Source organism: Myodes glareolus, chromosome 2 (assembly GCF_982192425.1).
Source record: "Myodes glareolus chromosome 2, mMyoGla1.1, whole genome shotgun sequence".
Lineage (NCBI taxonomy): Eukaryota > Metazoa > Chordata > Mammalia > Rodentia > Cricetidae > Myodes > Myodes glareolus.
Genome location: NC_142027.1, coordinates 242,987 through 259,958, shown reverse-complemented (window position 1 = coordinate 259,958; position 16,972 = coordinate 242,987). Strand labels below are relative to the sequence as shown.

Here is a 16,972-nt window from a genome sequence, read left to right as displayed (position 1 = left end):
AGTCAGAACACAAGGCTGTTGAATGGGCTCATTGTGTGAAACAATTGTCTATATTCTGTCAATTATGTTTTAAATAAACACTGATCGGCCAGTAGCCAGACAGGGACTATAGGCAGGACAACCAGACAGGAAGTGGAGCCAAGTAAATGAGAATAGGAGAATTCTGGGAAGGAGGAAGCCCATTCCTCCCCAGTCCTGTCCCAACCACAGAAGGAAGATATGATTGCCCTGCTGAAAAAGGTACCGAGCTCTGTGGCTAACATAGATAAGAATAATGGGTTAATATAAATTATAGGAGTTAATAAGAAGTCTGAGCTAATGGGCCAATCAGTTTATGATTAATGTAGACCTCTGTGTAATTTCTTTGGAACTTAACGATTGCAGCAACTGGACAGGACAAAAACCTCAGTCAACAGGCTCAGGAGATAAAGTCACTCTCCCAGAACCTGAAGTGCTGAGATCAGACCACTCATGGCAGATTTTCCTTTTGTGTGAATGAACATGTATTATAAAACTTTTCACTATGTTTTCATATAAAAGACCAGAAGACAAAGCAGTTTATTAGGGTGAGGTGGGATGTCATTTTGCAACTGTGAATATATGCTGTTCTCATTCATTGATCATTAAAGCTGTTTCTGCCAATGACAAGACAAAGTAAATCTAGGTAGGAAATCAAAACAGATGTAAAAGGTAACAATGGCAGGATCAAGAGTACTGCAAACCAGTCACCCAAGAAGAGAGATACCATATAGCCAACAAAAAAGAAAGATGCCAGAATATTACCAGCAAGCCACAGCCACATGATGATACATAGATTAATAACAATGGATCAATTTGTTTTTGAATGCTAGTCAGTAATATGCCTGAGCCATTGGGATATTATATTGGTATATTTAATATTCATCTCTGGGTGATTATTTTAAAAGTGGCTGTGGTGACCAAAAGGCAGAAAAGAAACAAGTCCAGAAAGATCAAGTGAGACAGAGAAAACTTCCATCTATGTCTGGTGCTTCAATGCAGTGCACATACATTCACATAAGTCCTGAAAAAGCATTGCAAATAAAGGTGGTTCTAGGACAAATAAACAGAACTAAGGAGAGCTTTCTGGTTCTGTCTCTCATGCAGTTCATGGTGCACAGATGCTAAAATATTCAGTCTTGAGCAAAGCATGACAGATTCTCACTGTAGTATACAGAGGTATTTCCAGTCATGCAGCATGTTACATGATAAATTTAACTTTTACTTTTATACACAAGGATGTTTTGTGGACAGTGTGCTTCATGCTTTTGTCCAGAGTTGGATCACTGGGCACAGCTCCCACTCTGTGGTCCCAGATCTGTCAGTAAACATAGCTCTACCATGATGGAAGGCTGAGCAGGGTGAAGCTGACTTCCAGGGTCACAATGACCATTTTGCTTCAAACTTTAAATGGTCAAAAACATTCAGAAAAAAGAGACATACAATTAAAATTGATTCAAACAAACAAATAAGGAAGACCTCTAAATGGATCACAGTGTATTTGATAAATGTACCTGGATTTGAGTGAAAGAGACTAGAGGATGGACAAAGTCATTGATAAAAATTAATTTAATGGTAATAACCTGAAGTTCTTAAAGAAAAAAATAGAGTAAAAAATATAGTAGATCATAAAAATATAGAAAATACATAGAGAGTCTGGATTATATTTAGTATTGATTGTGTTTACTTTAAATATTTTGATTGTTAATGTTCTAATTGCAGAATGATTCTTGATTGTAAGAGCTGTTAAGATAAATCAACATAAACATATCTTGACTTCAAAATTTGGATGTAAGAATATGTTGTCTTGGAAAAGAAGTACTGCTTTTATTTTCAGAGAAGATTAAGAGCTGTGGATATCTTCCAATCTTACATGATTTCAATTAAGAATCCCTGAGAGGCCTCCATGAGATCAATGACTCAGGTAATTCAACATCCAGAACAGCTTCACAACTGTCTAAGATGATGCAGTTTCATAGACTACTATAGCCAAAATTTAACCACAATTCTAAATTTTCTCAAAGTCCCCATAAGATCTCTGCCCAACAATCAGCAGGAAGTAGTATAAAAATGTTGTAGGAGGGCCTTTTTTCTATGTGTTGGTGGAGAAGACAGAACTGAATTCAGGAAGAAAGAAAGCAGAGTCAGAGAGAAGCCATGGATCCTCCATCTGAGATGGACACAGGTTAGAATTTCTGGTAAGGCACTTCCACGTGGCGATACATAGATTAATGGGGATGGGTTAAACCAATATGTAAGAGTTATCCAATAAGAAACTAGAGCTAAATGGGTCAAGCAATGTTTTAATTAATACAGTTTCTTTGTGTTTTTCACAAAGCTTTCAGAGCTAAGCTAGCTGTGCGGCTGGAATGAACAAGTGGGCCACTCTATACAACATAAAATCTTTCACCAAAATATGTTTATAAGTGTTTATTTTCATTCAAAGGTGTTGATTATAAATAATTAATGGGCACAGCCAATCTCTTCCTAAAAGTAAAGGGGGATATGATATAGAATACATTGGTATAAATTTTTGTTTTGGTTTATTGATACAAATTAAAGCTGAATTTGGTTATACTCTTTATATATTTTTTATTCTTAAGGTATAATGTTTATGCAGATCATATAAAAATGTAACTTGTAGTTAAGACATGCACATTCATAGTCAACTTTTGTAGTCAAAGTTAGGTTTTCTTGATTTACAGAGATATATTTTAGATGGATAGAAAATCTTCAAATACTTCAAAAACCCATAGAAAATGGCATTTGAAATTTTTCTGGACTTAGGTTTTTCACAGTAATGAGATATGTCTGCCCCTGGCAATATCAATCTACTTCAGTGAAGATGGTTGGCATCAGAGAATCTACATAAAGTGTTTGTTTTCTTTATAGCAAAAACTAGTCATGTGGGAAAAGAAACTGCACTGGCCTGGATTGCTTGACTATGCTGTGTAGAGTGCACGTGCAGAACCCGCAGAAAGATGACTGCTGAACTTAACAAATCAAGATGTGACAGTCCTCCAGGTTTCCTGCTTAATAAGAGTCTCCCAGAGATTCTGCAAAACACAGAAGAAAGTGACTAATGAATTTTGCCTAAATAAGTGGGACAGTCCTTCAGATTCCCTGCTTCTCTGAGAAATTTGGCAGATATTCTAGGCCTATAAACTAATGATGGATGCCCCAATGTTATAGAGGAACTTTGGGTCACTGTCCAGGCAGCCAGATAACTCTGTCATTTTTAGAGTTTTGAAAGATGCTTCCAATGTACTTCCTATTTACTTAGATAATATTATATCCTTCTGCCATTTTGATGGAGTTGAAGACCATAGTTACAATTGAAGTTATAATTAGTTTTCCTTAGTTGTGATAAAAGATAAATTAGACACAAAGCATTAGCCTTGCAAAGCAAGGATAGATGACGGAGCATTTTCTTAATTTGTTAAATAGAAATAGACTAAATACTGTAACTGTAATTCTTGCTTGATACCTGTTTTGTTTTATATAATTTCACTATGTTAAAGTAAAACCTTCCTTTTTAGTTTGACAAAAAATGGGGAGATGAGGTAGGATGTTCTTCTGTATGTTGTGAATATATGTTGTCCCCATTGGTTGATAACTAAAGCTTTTTTGTCTATGGCAATACAGAATATAGCTAGGCTGAAAATTCAAACAGGTATACAGGAACACAAGGCCGCTGTCAAGAGGAATGTGAGTCAGACACACAAGAAGAGAAATACCATGTAACGGCCAAAGGAGAAAGATACCAGAACATGACTGGTAAGTCACAGTCATGTGCAATACTAAGATTACTAAGAATTGGTTGATTTAATTGTTCGAGGTAATCGATAATGTGCCTGCCATCGGCCAAACAATTGTACTTAATATTTGCCTCTCCATGATTCATAAGCAGTTGTGGGGACTGATGGAAAAAAAAATAAACTGGTCTGGTGGAACTAGGCAAGACAGATAACTTCCAACTACATTAAAACGCATTCTGTAAAGCCTCTAACAAGGTAATATGTGACATTGGAGGCATAAACTCTAAGCTGCACTGGTGATCATTTGATTTTTCAATTCCAATAATAGTGAATTTCCTACAAGGAAACTGAAGGAAGAGATTGATAATGGTCCACGAAAAAGAACCTATGTGGAGCAGAAGACAAAGACTTGGAAATGAAGCTATTCAAAGCCATTGGCACACACATCCTCACAGCATATTGCTCCATTCTGGAAGAAAGCTAAAGGGTTTTATGTTTGTTAAACTTTATTTTGTTTTGACTTAATCATTCTTTCTTACCTTTCTGTTCCATCCTTTTGTAATAGAAATGTTTATTCCAGGCATAATATATCAGACTGAGCCAGAGATCTCAGAAAAGGAAACAGAAATGGACATATACTCAAAGTCTATAACCTAATAACATACTTTCAGAAATAGGTTCCACAACACAGTTTCTAAAGTATTCACTAAGGCAATGCATCCTAATCAAGAGCATTCAAAACATTCACCTGTAGGATATAGTGCAAATTCAATCAATGGCTTTGCTAGAGAGATGGGGCGACAGTTATAAACACTCATTGATCTTATAAAGAATCAAGGTTTGATTCCCAGCAGTCCACTGGTGGTTCACAGGTGAGAGAAATTCTTAACACAAATTTAAACACTAAAATCTCTCTCTCTCTCTCTCTCTCTCTCTCTCTCTCTCTCTCTCTCTCTCTCACACACACACACACACACACACATGTCAATCTTATTAATGTTGCATTAGAAAAGAAAGTGAGTATAATGCTTATGCTTGAAGATGAAATGTTTTCCCAAAGTTCAAAGTGTCAGATTATTAATTTTAAAAACAGTGAAATCTTCCTAAATTCAGAGTTTCTGTTCATGGGTGACATCACTCTACTTATTCTAACATTATTAAAGTCTCTGTGTAATACCACACACACACAAAAAAAAAACCCCGCAGAACATAATCTCAAAACTAAATGAAAATTGTCTAGCACACATATAATAAATATAGATATATTTTTTTGTGTATATATATACACATATGTATATATGAATTTATATGTATATATACACATCTCTCTATGTAAGCAGATATATTATCTAGTTAGTTGTTAAGAATAAGAATCAAGGCAGGAAGAATTTTACCTTAGAGTCACATGGCATTTCCAAGCCTGGCAGACTCTGGAGGTTAAGCACAGCTCTGCCCCCGGTCTCTAGACTTGGGACAGAATTTCACCCAGGAGCCTGCTCTGCACCTACCACACCAGGCAATCTGGGCACCTCCATGGTAAGTACAGAGTGGCAAAATGGGAGTGAGAGGCGGCGTGCAGAATGCTTCACATGCTGAGGAGAGAGGCAGTTCTGAAGAGATGGAGGGCAAAGAAGAATAAACTAAGGTACAGGTCCTACTTACCACCCAGGGTCAGATGTCTTGATTTGGGCTTCTTCCAACGGTCCTTACTTGACTCATGACCCTAGTACAGCTGTGAGGGGTCTGTATTGATATCTGTTGCCCCCTTTCCCACCAAGGCTCCTGGTGATAGCAGAGTCTGGGCCACTATCTATGACTAAGTTGATGCCCAAGGCATGAGCCTTCACAGCGGCCACTCAAATCCAGGATTCCTATGCTGCCTCCTAGAACAATGATAACTTCTGATCCATGCCAGGGGCCATGTCTGTGGCTCTGCTGTGGTTGAGTTTGAATTGATATCCATGACTCCTGTTGCCAAAGGGGTTCATATTGAGAACTGCGTTTCAGGCTGAAACCTAAGACCATGTCGGTCTTACAGGGTCTAGCTGCCACAGAAATGTGTGCATACAGAAATGTGTGGCCTATAATATAACACAGGGTTATGGTGTCATCCAGTCCCAAACTGCAGAAGTAGCCCATATATGTGTCTGTGGCCCGACCACAGCAAGAGTCTGTGCTGATGTCTATGGCTCCTATTACCATCTAAGGTTGAGTGGACCTGGGGACGCACTAGTGTTTGGGGATGATGCAGTTTCTTTGATCATGCTGATCTGAGCAATCTCGCAGGGCCGAGCAAGACCACGATGACATCCAGTTTGGGCTGTTGCCAAGGATCATATCTGTGGCCGTGGTTCTACAGCAGCCTGAGTCCCTGTTGTTATCTGTGGCCCATGTTGCCACAAAGGGCCACACTGTTTCTCAGGACTTCCTGTGGTTTTCTTGATTCCTGAGGGCTATGTTGCTGTTGGGCCCATCCCAACCTGAGTAATATGCGCTGCCACTCAGGGCCAGAGCCTCATGCTATCCTGAGCTGTAACTGGGGATATGTCTTGTTCCTTGGCTCTGCCTGAACCTGAACATGGCTCCTCACGCAGTAAGGATAGGGCTGTGTAGAATTGGTGCTACCACTCACCAGGTACACCGTTTTGGATGACAGCATAACCCTGTACTTCCCCTGGGCATCAGAGTGAAACTGTTCCTGTTGGTGAGGATGCATGTAAGTTGGCCCTAAATATGCGAGAGTTGAGGAGTTAATCCCTTGGTCTGTCATGCTCTGGTGTGTGGGAAGGAGAGATATCCTCCTTGTTTCTATTACCTGATCCCTTGATCCCTACAGCAGGGTAGAAAAAAATGGTCCCAGAACCATGAGGGTAGGAGAGCTGATCCTACCCCTCATTGTTAACAGCCAGTCACAAAGCTCATAGCTTTTACCTATCTTGTCCTGCACATCCTGCTTCCTGTGCATCTGGCTAGGTACTTCACTATTCTACTTCAAGACCTCTCGGTCCCTAGAAGTCATGCCTAACCTCTCCCTGTCTTGGCCATCCAGCTCTTTAACAAACCAACCACAGTGACACATCTTTACAGAGAATAAAGGAAAATTCCACAACACCCCTCATCAATTCGTGCCTATGACAGACAGGAGAGTCAACCTCAGAGGCATGAGAACAGAAGAGCTGTGTCTGCTCCTCAGAAAGTACAGTAATTGGATACTATGCCCTGTACCTCATCTGAACAAAACAGTAGAGCTGGCTCTGGTTATGTGAGTACTGGTGAGCTGGACTCGAGCTGTGAGAGCACGAGAAATCGTACTGCTCCTTGATCTCTTCTCTTTGATCTGAGCTAGGCAGCGCAGTGCTAGAGAGCTCCTCTGGATGCTAACAATGAGGAAAAGCTGACAGAATGACCAACTCAGCTACTAGCCAGGCCTAGAACAAGGACTAATAGGTAACCCAACCCCAACAACTCTCTCAACTAGGAACTTCTAGAACATGGGGGCAGATCTGCAGAACCAAAACTACAGGATCCCTAGAACACAAGGCAACAACAGGATATCCAAGAAGAGGCCCAGTGAGAGCCGACTTTCAACAGCATAGCTGAAGCCAGGGGCCTCGATCCAGACCAATGACTCAATGCAGTGAACACTTACAAGTAAAGGTGTGTTAACTAAAAGGTATACTGTGTGACTCAGGAGGCAACACCATACCATTCATTCCATACCAAGATTTTATATATATTTGAGGGGAGATTTGAAGGCGTAAGTCACAAACAATTCCACACCAGTTTGGAATTATGAATAATAGAATGGTTATTTATTCAAAGGGGGAAAACTTACAGATCACCGTCCCAGACAACAGCCCCTCTGTGCGATCAGGAAAGGAGTCGAGGAGCTAGAAGCCAGAGAGAGAATAGAAGACAGCCACTGCTTTTTTAAAGAGAGAGAGACCATGCCCCAATGGGCTGGTATCTCAAATGCTATTGGCTGAAGGAGCAGAAAGAGCTCCCACAGCAGAGATCGAAAAGGCAGCGGGTAGTAGTAAGGAAGGGAATGAGAGATATTGGGATGCATGATATGAAATTTATTAAGAACCAATAAAAATTTCATAAAAAATCAAGGAGTACATGAAAAGAAAGAACATGCTAAAATATGCTCACTCATTCACACACACACACACTCAAAACTAATACACAATGACTGCACCTTGAATGGAAACATCTATAAATTTATGAATACAAAACATTTCTTTGATTGAAGAAGATATTAATGGAAAATTCATGAGAAAACATTACCACAGCTGGAAAGAAAAGAATCTAGACTAAAGGAAGTCATTTGAGAGAGGATAAACATCACAAGCTCTGAATCTAAGTTTTTTTTCTCTAAATATGGGCCTACTAAGCCATCAAAATCTCTAAAACTTTGACTGAGATAAATATTCACTTCTTCCTCTTATATCTTCTTTAACAAAATAATATCTTTATATTTACTAAAGGATACATCCATTTTCCCATTTTCTTGAAGGAACCAAGCCAGCATTCTCAGACCATGGCTGTTCTAATCATATAACTGAAAAGTAAGATTTTCATTATTAATATAAATACATTTGATTGTTTATATATCGCCTGACACATTTCTACTCCAGAGTTTCCTCATGGCATTTTTCACCTCTGCATTTCTCAGTGTATATATCAGAGGGTTGAGAAAGGGTGTACAAATTGTATAAAACACCGATATCATCTTGTCCATGGAGAAGGTGGTTGCAGGACGTGTATATATAAATATGGCAGGCACAAAAGACAAGATGACTGCAGTGATGTGGGAGACACATGTGAAGAGGGCTTTTTTTCTCCCTTCAGCACTGTGGTTTCTCAAGGAATAAAGGATGATTACATATGAGACCATGAGCATGAGAAAACTCACTGTGCAAAGAATCCCACTGTTAGCCACAAAGAGAAGGTTGATCATATAGGTGTCTGAACAGGCAAGTTTCAACAGTGGCTGCAAGTCACAGAAATAGTGATCAATCTCATTGGGACCACAGAAAGGTAAACTCAAGGCCAGAAGTGTCTGAACTAAAGCATGCACACAGGATCCCATCCAAGCTATGGCCACCAGCATGCCACAGACCTGGCGGCTCATGATGGTCATGTAGTGAAGAGGCTTACAGATGGCTACATAGCGGTCAACAGCCATGAGGATGAGGATGAAGATCTCCTGGGCGCCAAATAAATGAAATGCAGAGACTTGGATTAAGCACTCACTGACAGAGATAGAGGCTTGCTTCATGAGGGAATCCACAATCATTCTAGGGGCTACAGTTGTAGAGAAGCAGGTGTCAGTCAAGGATAAATAGAACAGGAAGTAGTACATGGGACTCCCAAGTGTCTGGCTTGTCTTGATGGTAGCAATGATCAGCAAGTTACCCACTAATATCCCCATATAAAAGAGCAGGAAAATGGCAAGCACTATGTTCTTCTTCCTGGGGTCCTGTGTCAAGCCAAGGAGAAGGAAATTGGTCACATTAATACTCAGCTGCATGGTTCATGAATGAGAAAGAAAGAGTATGAAATGTGTCATCTGCAAAAGACAAAGGAACTAATTTGAACAAGTGGTAAAATAGATTATATAAAATAAAAATATTTCTTTCTCATAACTATGCTTTCCAATCTCTGTTTTCAGTTTCAAGATCTTTATAGTATCACAGAAGCTAATGAAATTAACACGTTCTCCATAATACTATCCATATATAAACTCACTGACTTTAGCATTGTTCTGATTAATTTTGCAGTTCAATTAATATCAAATAAAATGTGTACTTTTGTTTATTATTTAACTAATTGTTTAATGGGCAAAAAACTCTGATGTTACATCATTTATATAATTTATTTTCCTTTATTTAGGATATTTTGAGTGTCCTTTAAAGTAGTCATGTAAAGTTGTCTAGGCCTTACATTATATAAAAGTCTTATTTTCCATTTACATTACACATTAATTACCTACATTTATAAGCAATAATAAACTCATTTGTAGATAGTGTTCTCTGAAATGAGAACAAGAAATGCCTGTAAAATGCAAATAATCTAGTAATATCTTAAGGAATTCTAAATGATATCTTGCAAATTGTGTTGTAGACAGGAAACAATGTTCCTTGATAAGACTATTAAATATCTCAGTGTCTACTTTTCTTCTACTTCTGAAAAGCATACCTTAGACTATTCAAAGACTTGGAGAATTTACTAAAAGGAAGTCATGTTGTATATTGTCTAATTGTACATATTTGAAAAATAAATATCCTAATGCTTAGAATATCCTAATGGTTATTGCCAAATTTGTTCTAATGTCAGAGCATAGTAATCATCTCTAGTAAAGTATTTTATATTCAGATATTTAAAAATTCCACATTCTCGGGTAAAAGCAATGTTTCAAAGATGATGATAAGTATGGTTTTATAGAAAGGGAAGAAGGGTAGTCTATATTTGACTTTTTTGTTCAACCTATTTTTAGATCTGAAAATTATGATGATGTCAAGTATGAAATATCATTTCTTTAAGCAAAGTCTATTTTTTAGCAGGCAAAATTTCGTAAAACTTTCAACATTTTCTAGCTTTTGCTTATGAAAATGTCGTTATCATCATGCAAACTGAGATGTAATACGGTTATTATATTCTGGAAGACTCAGTTATCCACAGTGCTCTTTCTGGTTTCTGCTAACACCTGCAGTTCATTGTAATGAGAACTGTGAACTGCTCTAAGGCAGAATCTGATAACTGAGAGAGACACAAAATTACCTTTATATGCATGTTTCACCTCATCCTTGGAAACTGAACCACTTCACCAAATTTTCAAAAGATTTTTCTCCCACTATTTTAAATGAATTACAGTTTATTTAGTTTTATGTGTATGAACATTTGCCATGCATGTGTGTGTGAACTCCATATGTGTGCCTGGTTCCTGAGAAGCATGAATGCTCTGCCTACATGTGTATATCCACATCATATGTGTGCATGATTCCTGACAGTTTTAAAAGAGATCACTGACATTTTTTTAACTTTTTCATAAATTTATGCACTATTGGAAAATATAATTATGTGTATCTTTCACATAGCTCCTTTTGTGGAAATCTATGCATCTTCAACAATGCTCTCAGAGCTAAATTCAGTGTCTTTGCAATGTAGAAGGTTCATGATGTCTCAAGTGAAATAGTCTCTATTACATTTTGAATACTATGATACTTATCTAATATTGTTAATGTCATTCACATTATGAATATATTAATATAGCTAATGTATTTATGACTTTATATGTTATGTACAGAAGATAACAAATACATTCAAAATTTATGAAGCCAAGACAAAACTCCAAACTGAAGCACTACAAATTGAGATTCATTGAAATATCTTAATTAGTTTTCTAATAAACTTGAAATGGAAGGTCCCATGTAATGAACAGTTTAACATAGCATAAGATGTTGACTTCCAGAAAAATGGCTGTCTTAACATAACAAACAGAGAACATTAATCCTTAATCGTTGAGTCATGCATGGATAATCTTTAAAAAAATTTCTTCTTTGACTGTACTATGTGTTTTTGTTTATTTTTTCTTTGTTTTTGTGGGTGTTTTGTTTAAGTTTGGGTTTTTATTTATTTTTTATTTATATCTTGGTTCTTATGCCTATAAACCATATCCGTTCCCATACCTCTTCATAAGTAGCAATGAATTCAGTTCTTAGGTTCTTTTCAGTCATTTACATGTACCACAATATCCTCAAGACAAACAGCAGCAGAATACAGCATAACTTCTAGAAACAACTTTACTTACCTTAACTTTTCAAATAAGATAAAAAATTTTAGACTGGCTACACTTGTTAAAATACAGTAAACTCAGAGTTTGTAGGTGTTGGTTGTGATGGATAAGATCTGAAATAACAACAAACCAGAAAAGGCAACAAATACAGAAGGGTGGAAATACATTGCCTTGAGGAGACTGCACTGGGGAGAATCTGCTTCTCCAAAATGCTGTCTTAAAGAATCACCTGTCCTGAATACAGTGGCACTGACATTGTGTCTTTCATAGACTCTCACTCCTAAATACACTTCTATGCATAGGTTATCACAGTCTGAGAATATTAACTAGCTGCCTTAATTCGTTTAGCATTTAAGTGCTTAAATTAAAAAGTCACATAATAAACACTTCTCAAAACTCTCAAGCTATGTTACTTAATCCCATGATTCATGCTTAATCCCATGATTCATGCTCAAAACGAGAACTAGGAGACACCTGGGCAGAGATACAGAAACACACAAATTCAGTACATTTAAAGTACACTTTCTGCATCTCATTTCCTCAATTGTCAGATATTACCATGCAGTCTTTCTTTTTGAGTCCAACTATACGGATAGCAGGTGGTTTTTGAAGGATTTAGGACTGAAAATATGATACCTGACATTTTTAAAGAAGCAGCTTCTTATTGAGATTTCAGAACCCCCCCATACATTATTATTGCTATTATTATTATTATTATTATTATTATTATTGTTGTTATTTACATACTTAAAGGGTGCCCTCACTAGTTTATTTTAAGAAGTTAGTCAACTCAGGTGTATGTCTATTGTAAGTCAAAGATTTGTAATTTTATTTTAGAAGCATGTAAAGAATATTAATCTATGCTATGATATATATACTCTGCTCAAGTATTGTACTTGTTCATCACAAAGCTGCCACTTCCCAGAGGTGCTGTCCATTATTCCACATCAAACTTTTCCTCAAATTTATTTAGAAATAGAATCTTCTAGGTTTTTTTTTTTTTGTGTGTACATGAATAGTTCTTGGTCAGTCTAATCTCATCCAGAAACTTTACATGGAAATATTTGAGTATGTTTCCCTACTTTAACATGTCAAGAAAAAAATTTTAAATTTTTATATATCAAATGCATCTTTTTCTTTGTACACAATATTGATGGACTTTCACATACCTGCCTCTTATATGGAATTCATTGACTTTAGAGCATCACTTCATTTCAAAGATAGGAATTTGTATTTATCATAACAATAACCCTTTAAAAATATACTGGGCTGTTCAATTTAATGTTTCTTTTCCAAAGTTTAGCTAAGTAATCACATATCCACACAGCATATTGAAACATATTAAAATATGCATATTTACCAAAACTGGAATAATTTATCTATGAACTCACAACATGTAAATAAGCTCTCTCACCTGTTAGAGGACTGGGTACATGAGTCTCACCCGTCCAACACCTTTTGATAGCAGCTATCCCATAGGATGCTTAAAAGAAAATGTTTTTTTTTTTTGCCCTCCAGAGGGACTATATTAGCACATACTGGTACAGAACATGGATGTTGTTGGTAGCATTATCACCTGAACTTTCTCCTCTCCAGATAGTCAAACCACTCCAGAGACTATAATGCGTCTAATTTATACTGTCTGTTAGACTATATCAATATTAAATGAATTGTTTTTGAATTCACTATTAAGACAGGAATTATGGTACAAAGGAATTTTAATTTGCATTAAAGTTGCCAGAGTAGAAAAAAAGCAAATGTATGAATGGGTAGTGAAGACAATAGTAGTAACAAAAAAAAGGAGAAAATATTATTGGTACAAGAGAATTTGAATCATGAATCCTTGCTATGTATGGCCTTAAATTAGCCTTACTATCTTGAATCGAGATGTAGAGAGATTGTAGTAGTTTGTACGGTGAATTTGCATGGTAGTTGCTAAATATAATCAAATAAGGAAGTGTTGAGTGATGGAACCAGAAGTCTATTCTGTGGTCTACAGAAGATACCTTTCAAGATCTCAAAAGTGATAATAATTTTTCTGAGGATTAGTATCAATACAGAGCTCTGAATCTCTCTTTAAGAAAAAACCCTCTACATTTGTTTTACAAACTCAGGTCATTGGAAACAGTTGGTTCCATTTTTCAGGTCTTAGTGTTATATAAAATACATTAAATATTACTCAAATACTTGAGTTAAATTACATCAGAATATGAAAGAGAAAAATCAAACAAACAAAAACCAAACCAAAACAATAAAGTAGGTAAGCTAGAGATAGCTCCAGCTCCTTGTTGAGGAGTAAGTAGAGAAAATTAGGCATTTTAAGTTATAATACAAGAAAACTCTCAGGTTTAGTAAGAGAATTCTGTCTTATTGGAAATGGAATATCTTCAGAAAGAATGTCTAGGGTATCAGGGCATGCAGCTTAGGATTTGGTCCATTGTGCTGAAATAGGACCAGAAAAGAGAGAAAAAAGGAAATGTTTCTAGGTTGGAAGGCATAAAACAGGTATCTTAGCAGTAACGGTCTGTAAGCAACTACATTAGTCAGAGGGGCTTCTGGGGCATATGAAAGCCTATCTCATCCAGAAGACAGTCCTCCCATCTTACGATGTTTCATGTGCATCATTCATAGACGTCTTCAGTTGTTCCAGTGAAACTCCCTGGAGTCCTTTCAAAAGGTATTATGAACCGAATGTGGTGTGGTTCGTCCTTTTGTCTATTTGTTTCTTTTATTGGTTAATAGATAAAGAAACTGGCTTAGACTGATAGGGTAGAACAGAGTTAGGTGGGGAGAACTAAACTGAATGCTGGGAGGAAGGAGGTGGATTCAGGGAGAAGCCATGGAGACTCCGGAGACAGACACTAAGAATTTTGCTGGATAAGCCACAGCCTCATAGCTATACACAGATTAATAGAAATGGGTTAAATTAATATGTAAGGGTTAGTCAATGAGAAACAAGAGCTAATGGGCCAAACAGGGATTTAATTAATATAGTTTCTGTGTGATTATTTCAGGTCTAAGCTAACAAGCAGCTCGGCCCCCTCTCCAACAGATTTGGCGTGCCAGTGTGGTGGACTAAGTCCATGTAAAACCTAAAAAAGCTTGAAAAGGAACTCAAGACACAGAAAAACAAAGTTTAGCTTCATGATTTTTTCAGCTGGTAGTGTGCTGTGTTCCATATTCAGCCATATCAGGGGCGGGCGCGGGGGGAGCCAAGCAGTTTTAAAATGCTGCCAGCACGAACTCCAGCTATGGAGTATTTGAATAGCATTTGTGGGCCTGGGTGTTTGTGTGCCCACTCAGGGTTGAGAGAAAAGTACCTGAGACGATGCCCATTGCTCAGTGCTTCTTGCCAGAGGAGACTGGATCAGGTCTCCCAGGCTTGCTCAGGCAGGAGAGCATGGCAGATTTCCACTGCCATACACCGCGATATTTCCAGGCTGTGCAGTGTTCTGTGGGGGCAGATTTAGCAATTACTCGGATTAAAAGGTTTTACGTGCTGCATGCTCATTCTCAGAGTTAAAGTGCCGAGCGTGGTTCCTACCTGGTGGCAATAGACCTGGCAGTAATGAAACCTCCACCATTTTAAAAGCACAGAGAGGCAGAGCCAGCATCCAGAGCAGCTGTTATCAAGTTCTTCAAAGAGTAAAGAATTAAAGATAATGTAATAAGGACAGATTCAGATATAAATCTGAATTCTGTTAGAATTTCTAGATGTATGAGTTATATTTCAGTTAGATAGGTATTCAAATCTTTCAGTGACCTTCAGAATATGGCATTTAAAGTGTTTGAAGAATTTAGGACTTATCATGACAGTGAAACACATCTGCTCCTGGCAGCACAAATCTACTCCAAGAGGAAGATGGGAATCAAAGAGGCTCCTTATAGAGTTTGCTAGCCACTTGGGCAAGAACCTGCTGTTGCCAAGACTGCTGGCCTGGACATGCAAAGCCCAAAGAGAGATGACTGCTGAACTTGTCTAAAGGTGAGGGTTCCTGCTTCATAAAAGAGTCTGTGAGACTTTCTGCAGGACACAGAAGAAAATGACTGACAAACTGCCAATTGAGGCTGAACTGTTCTTGAAATTTCCTGCTTTATTAAAGAGTCTGCTGGAGAGTATGGGCCAGTGGGATGAAGATGGACACCCCAATGATACAGAGGAACTTTGGGGGACTGTCCAGGCAGTGAGATGTCTCTGCCAATTCTTGAGCTTTGACAATGAATTTATTATTTATTTAGATAATAGTATATCCTTTTGGAGTCTTTAATGGAATTTAAGAGTTTATAGTTATAGTTTTCCTTAGTTAGAATAAAAAATAAAATAGATATAAATTTTGTAATTGTAATTCTTGCTTGATAACTGTTTTGTTACATGTAATTTTACTATTTTATAATTAAATCCTTCCTTTTTGTTTAAACAGAAAAGAGGAAATGGTGTGGGAGGTCCTTTTGTCTATGTGTTGCTTTTACTGGTTAATGAATAAAGAAACTGACTTGGCCTAATAGGGTAGAACAGAGTTATGTGGGGAGAACTGAACTGAATGCTGGGAGGAAGGATGTAAATTCACGGAGAAGCCATGGAGCCTCTAGAGACAGACACTAGGAATTTTACCCAGTAAGCCATGGCATCATGGCGATGAACAGATTAATAAAAATGAGTTAAATTAATATGTAAGAGTAGCCAATAAGAAGCCAGAGCTAATGGGCCAAGCGGGGGGTTTAATTAACATAGTTTCTGTGTGATTATTTCAGGTCTAAGTTAGCCGGATGTCCGGGAATAAACAAGTACCTAAGCCCCTTCTCCAACACAAATGAACCTTTTGTCAAGAAGATTCCTGGTGCTTGACCATGATATTTTAGAATCCATAAAGTGATTATTTGATGTTTTTTCCTTCTTTAAAAAGTTAAGTGTTAACAAGGACACATGGTATTACATACAAAGCCATTGTTAAATAGAGATCCAGTTTTCTATAGCTTTCAAACCTAGTAACTTTTAACTAGATACCTGGCAATTTTGGTGAAAAGACACTGAAACCTAGCTACCTAGCAATTTCGGTAAAAAGACATATTGAATAATACATTTTTCTAAAAATAACATCCAGTTGTTTAAAAACTTTCATGTAATAATTTCCAAATTATCACTGAAATGTTTCCATACACCAATATTAAATCTTTCTGCAGATGCAGTAAATCAAATCAAGCCAAATTAAGAGTCTAGGGTTAATATACAAAGCTTCTTCCAGGTGGCCTTGGTGAAGAAGGAGAAAACCATGAGGGGAAACTATGTGGCAGATGGGGTAATGCATCTTATGGTACTGAACTTGTGGGGAAGGAGCTGACCCTTGCCAAGTTTTGTCAGAGGTGTAGTCTGAAATGGGAGGAATGAGGCTGGGTA

General features: G+C 37.4%; 1 protein-coding gene across 1 annotated transcript; it reads right to left on the bottom strand.

Moving 5' to 3' along the window:
- Nucleotides 1-8,385: 8,385 nt before the first annotated feature.
- On the bottom strand, nucleotides 8,386-9,312 carry LOC146895369 (olfactory receptor 4C11-like). The gene has a single exon (XM_085685949.1). It carries the CDS (start codon nucleotides 9,310-9,312, stop codon nucleotides 8,386-8,388), a length of 927 nt encoding a protein of 308 aa, XP_085542075.1.
- Nucleotides 9,313-16,972: the final 7,660 nt, after the last annotated feature.

Coding starts and splice junctions, on each gene's coding strand:
- LOC146895369 (XM_085685949.1), bottom strand. CDS start 9,312: ATGCAGCTGAGTATTAATGTGACCAATTTCCTTCTCCTTGGCTTGACA.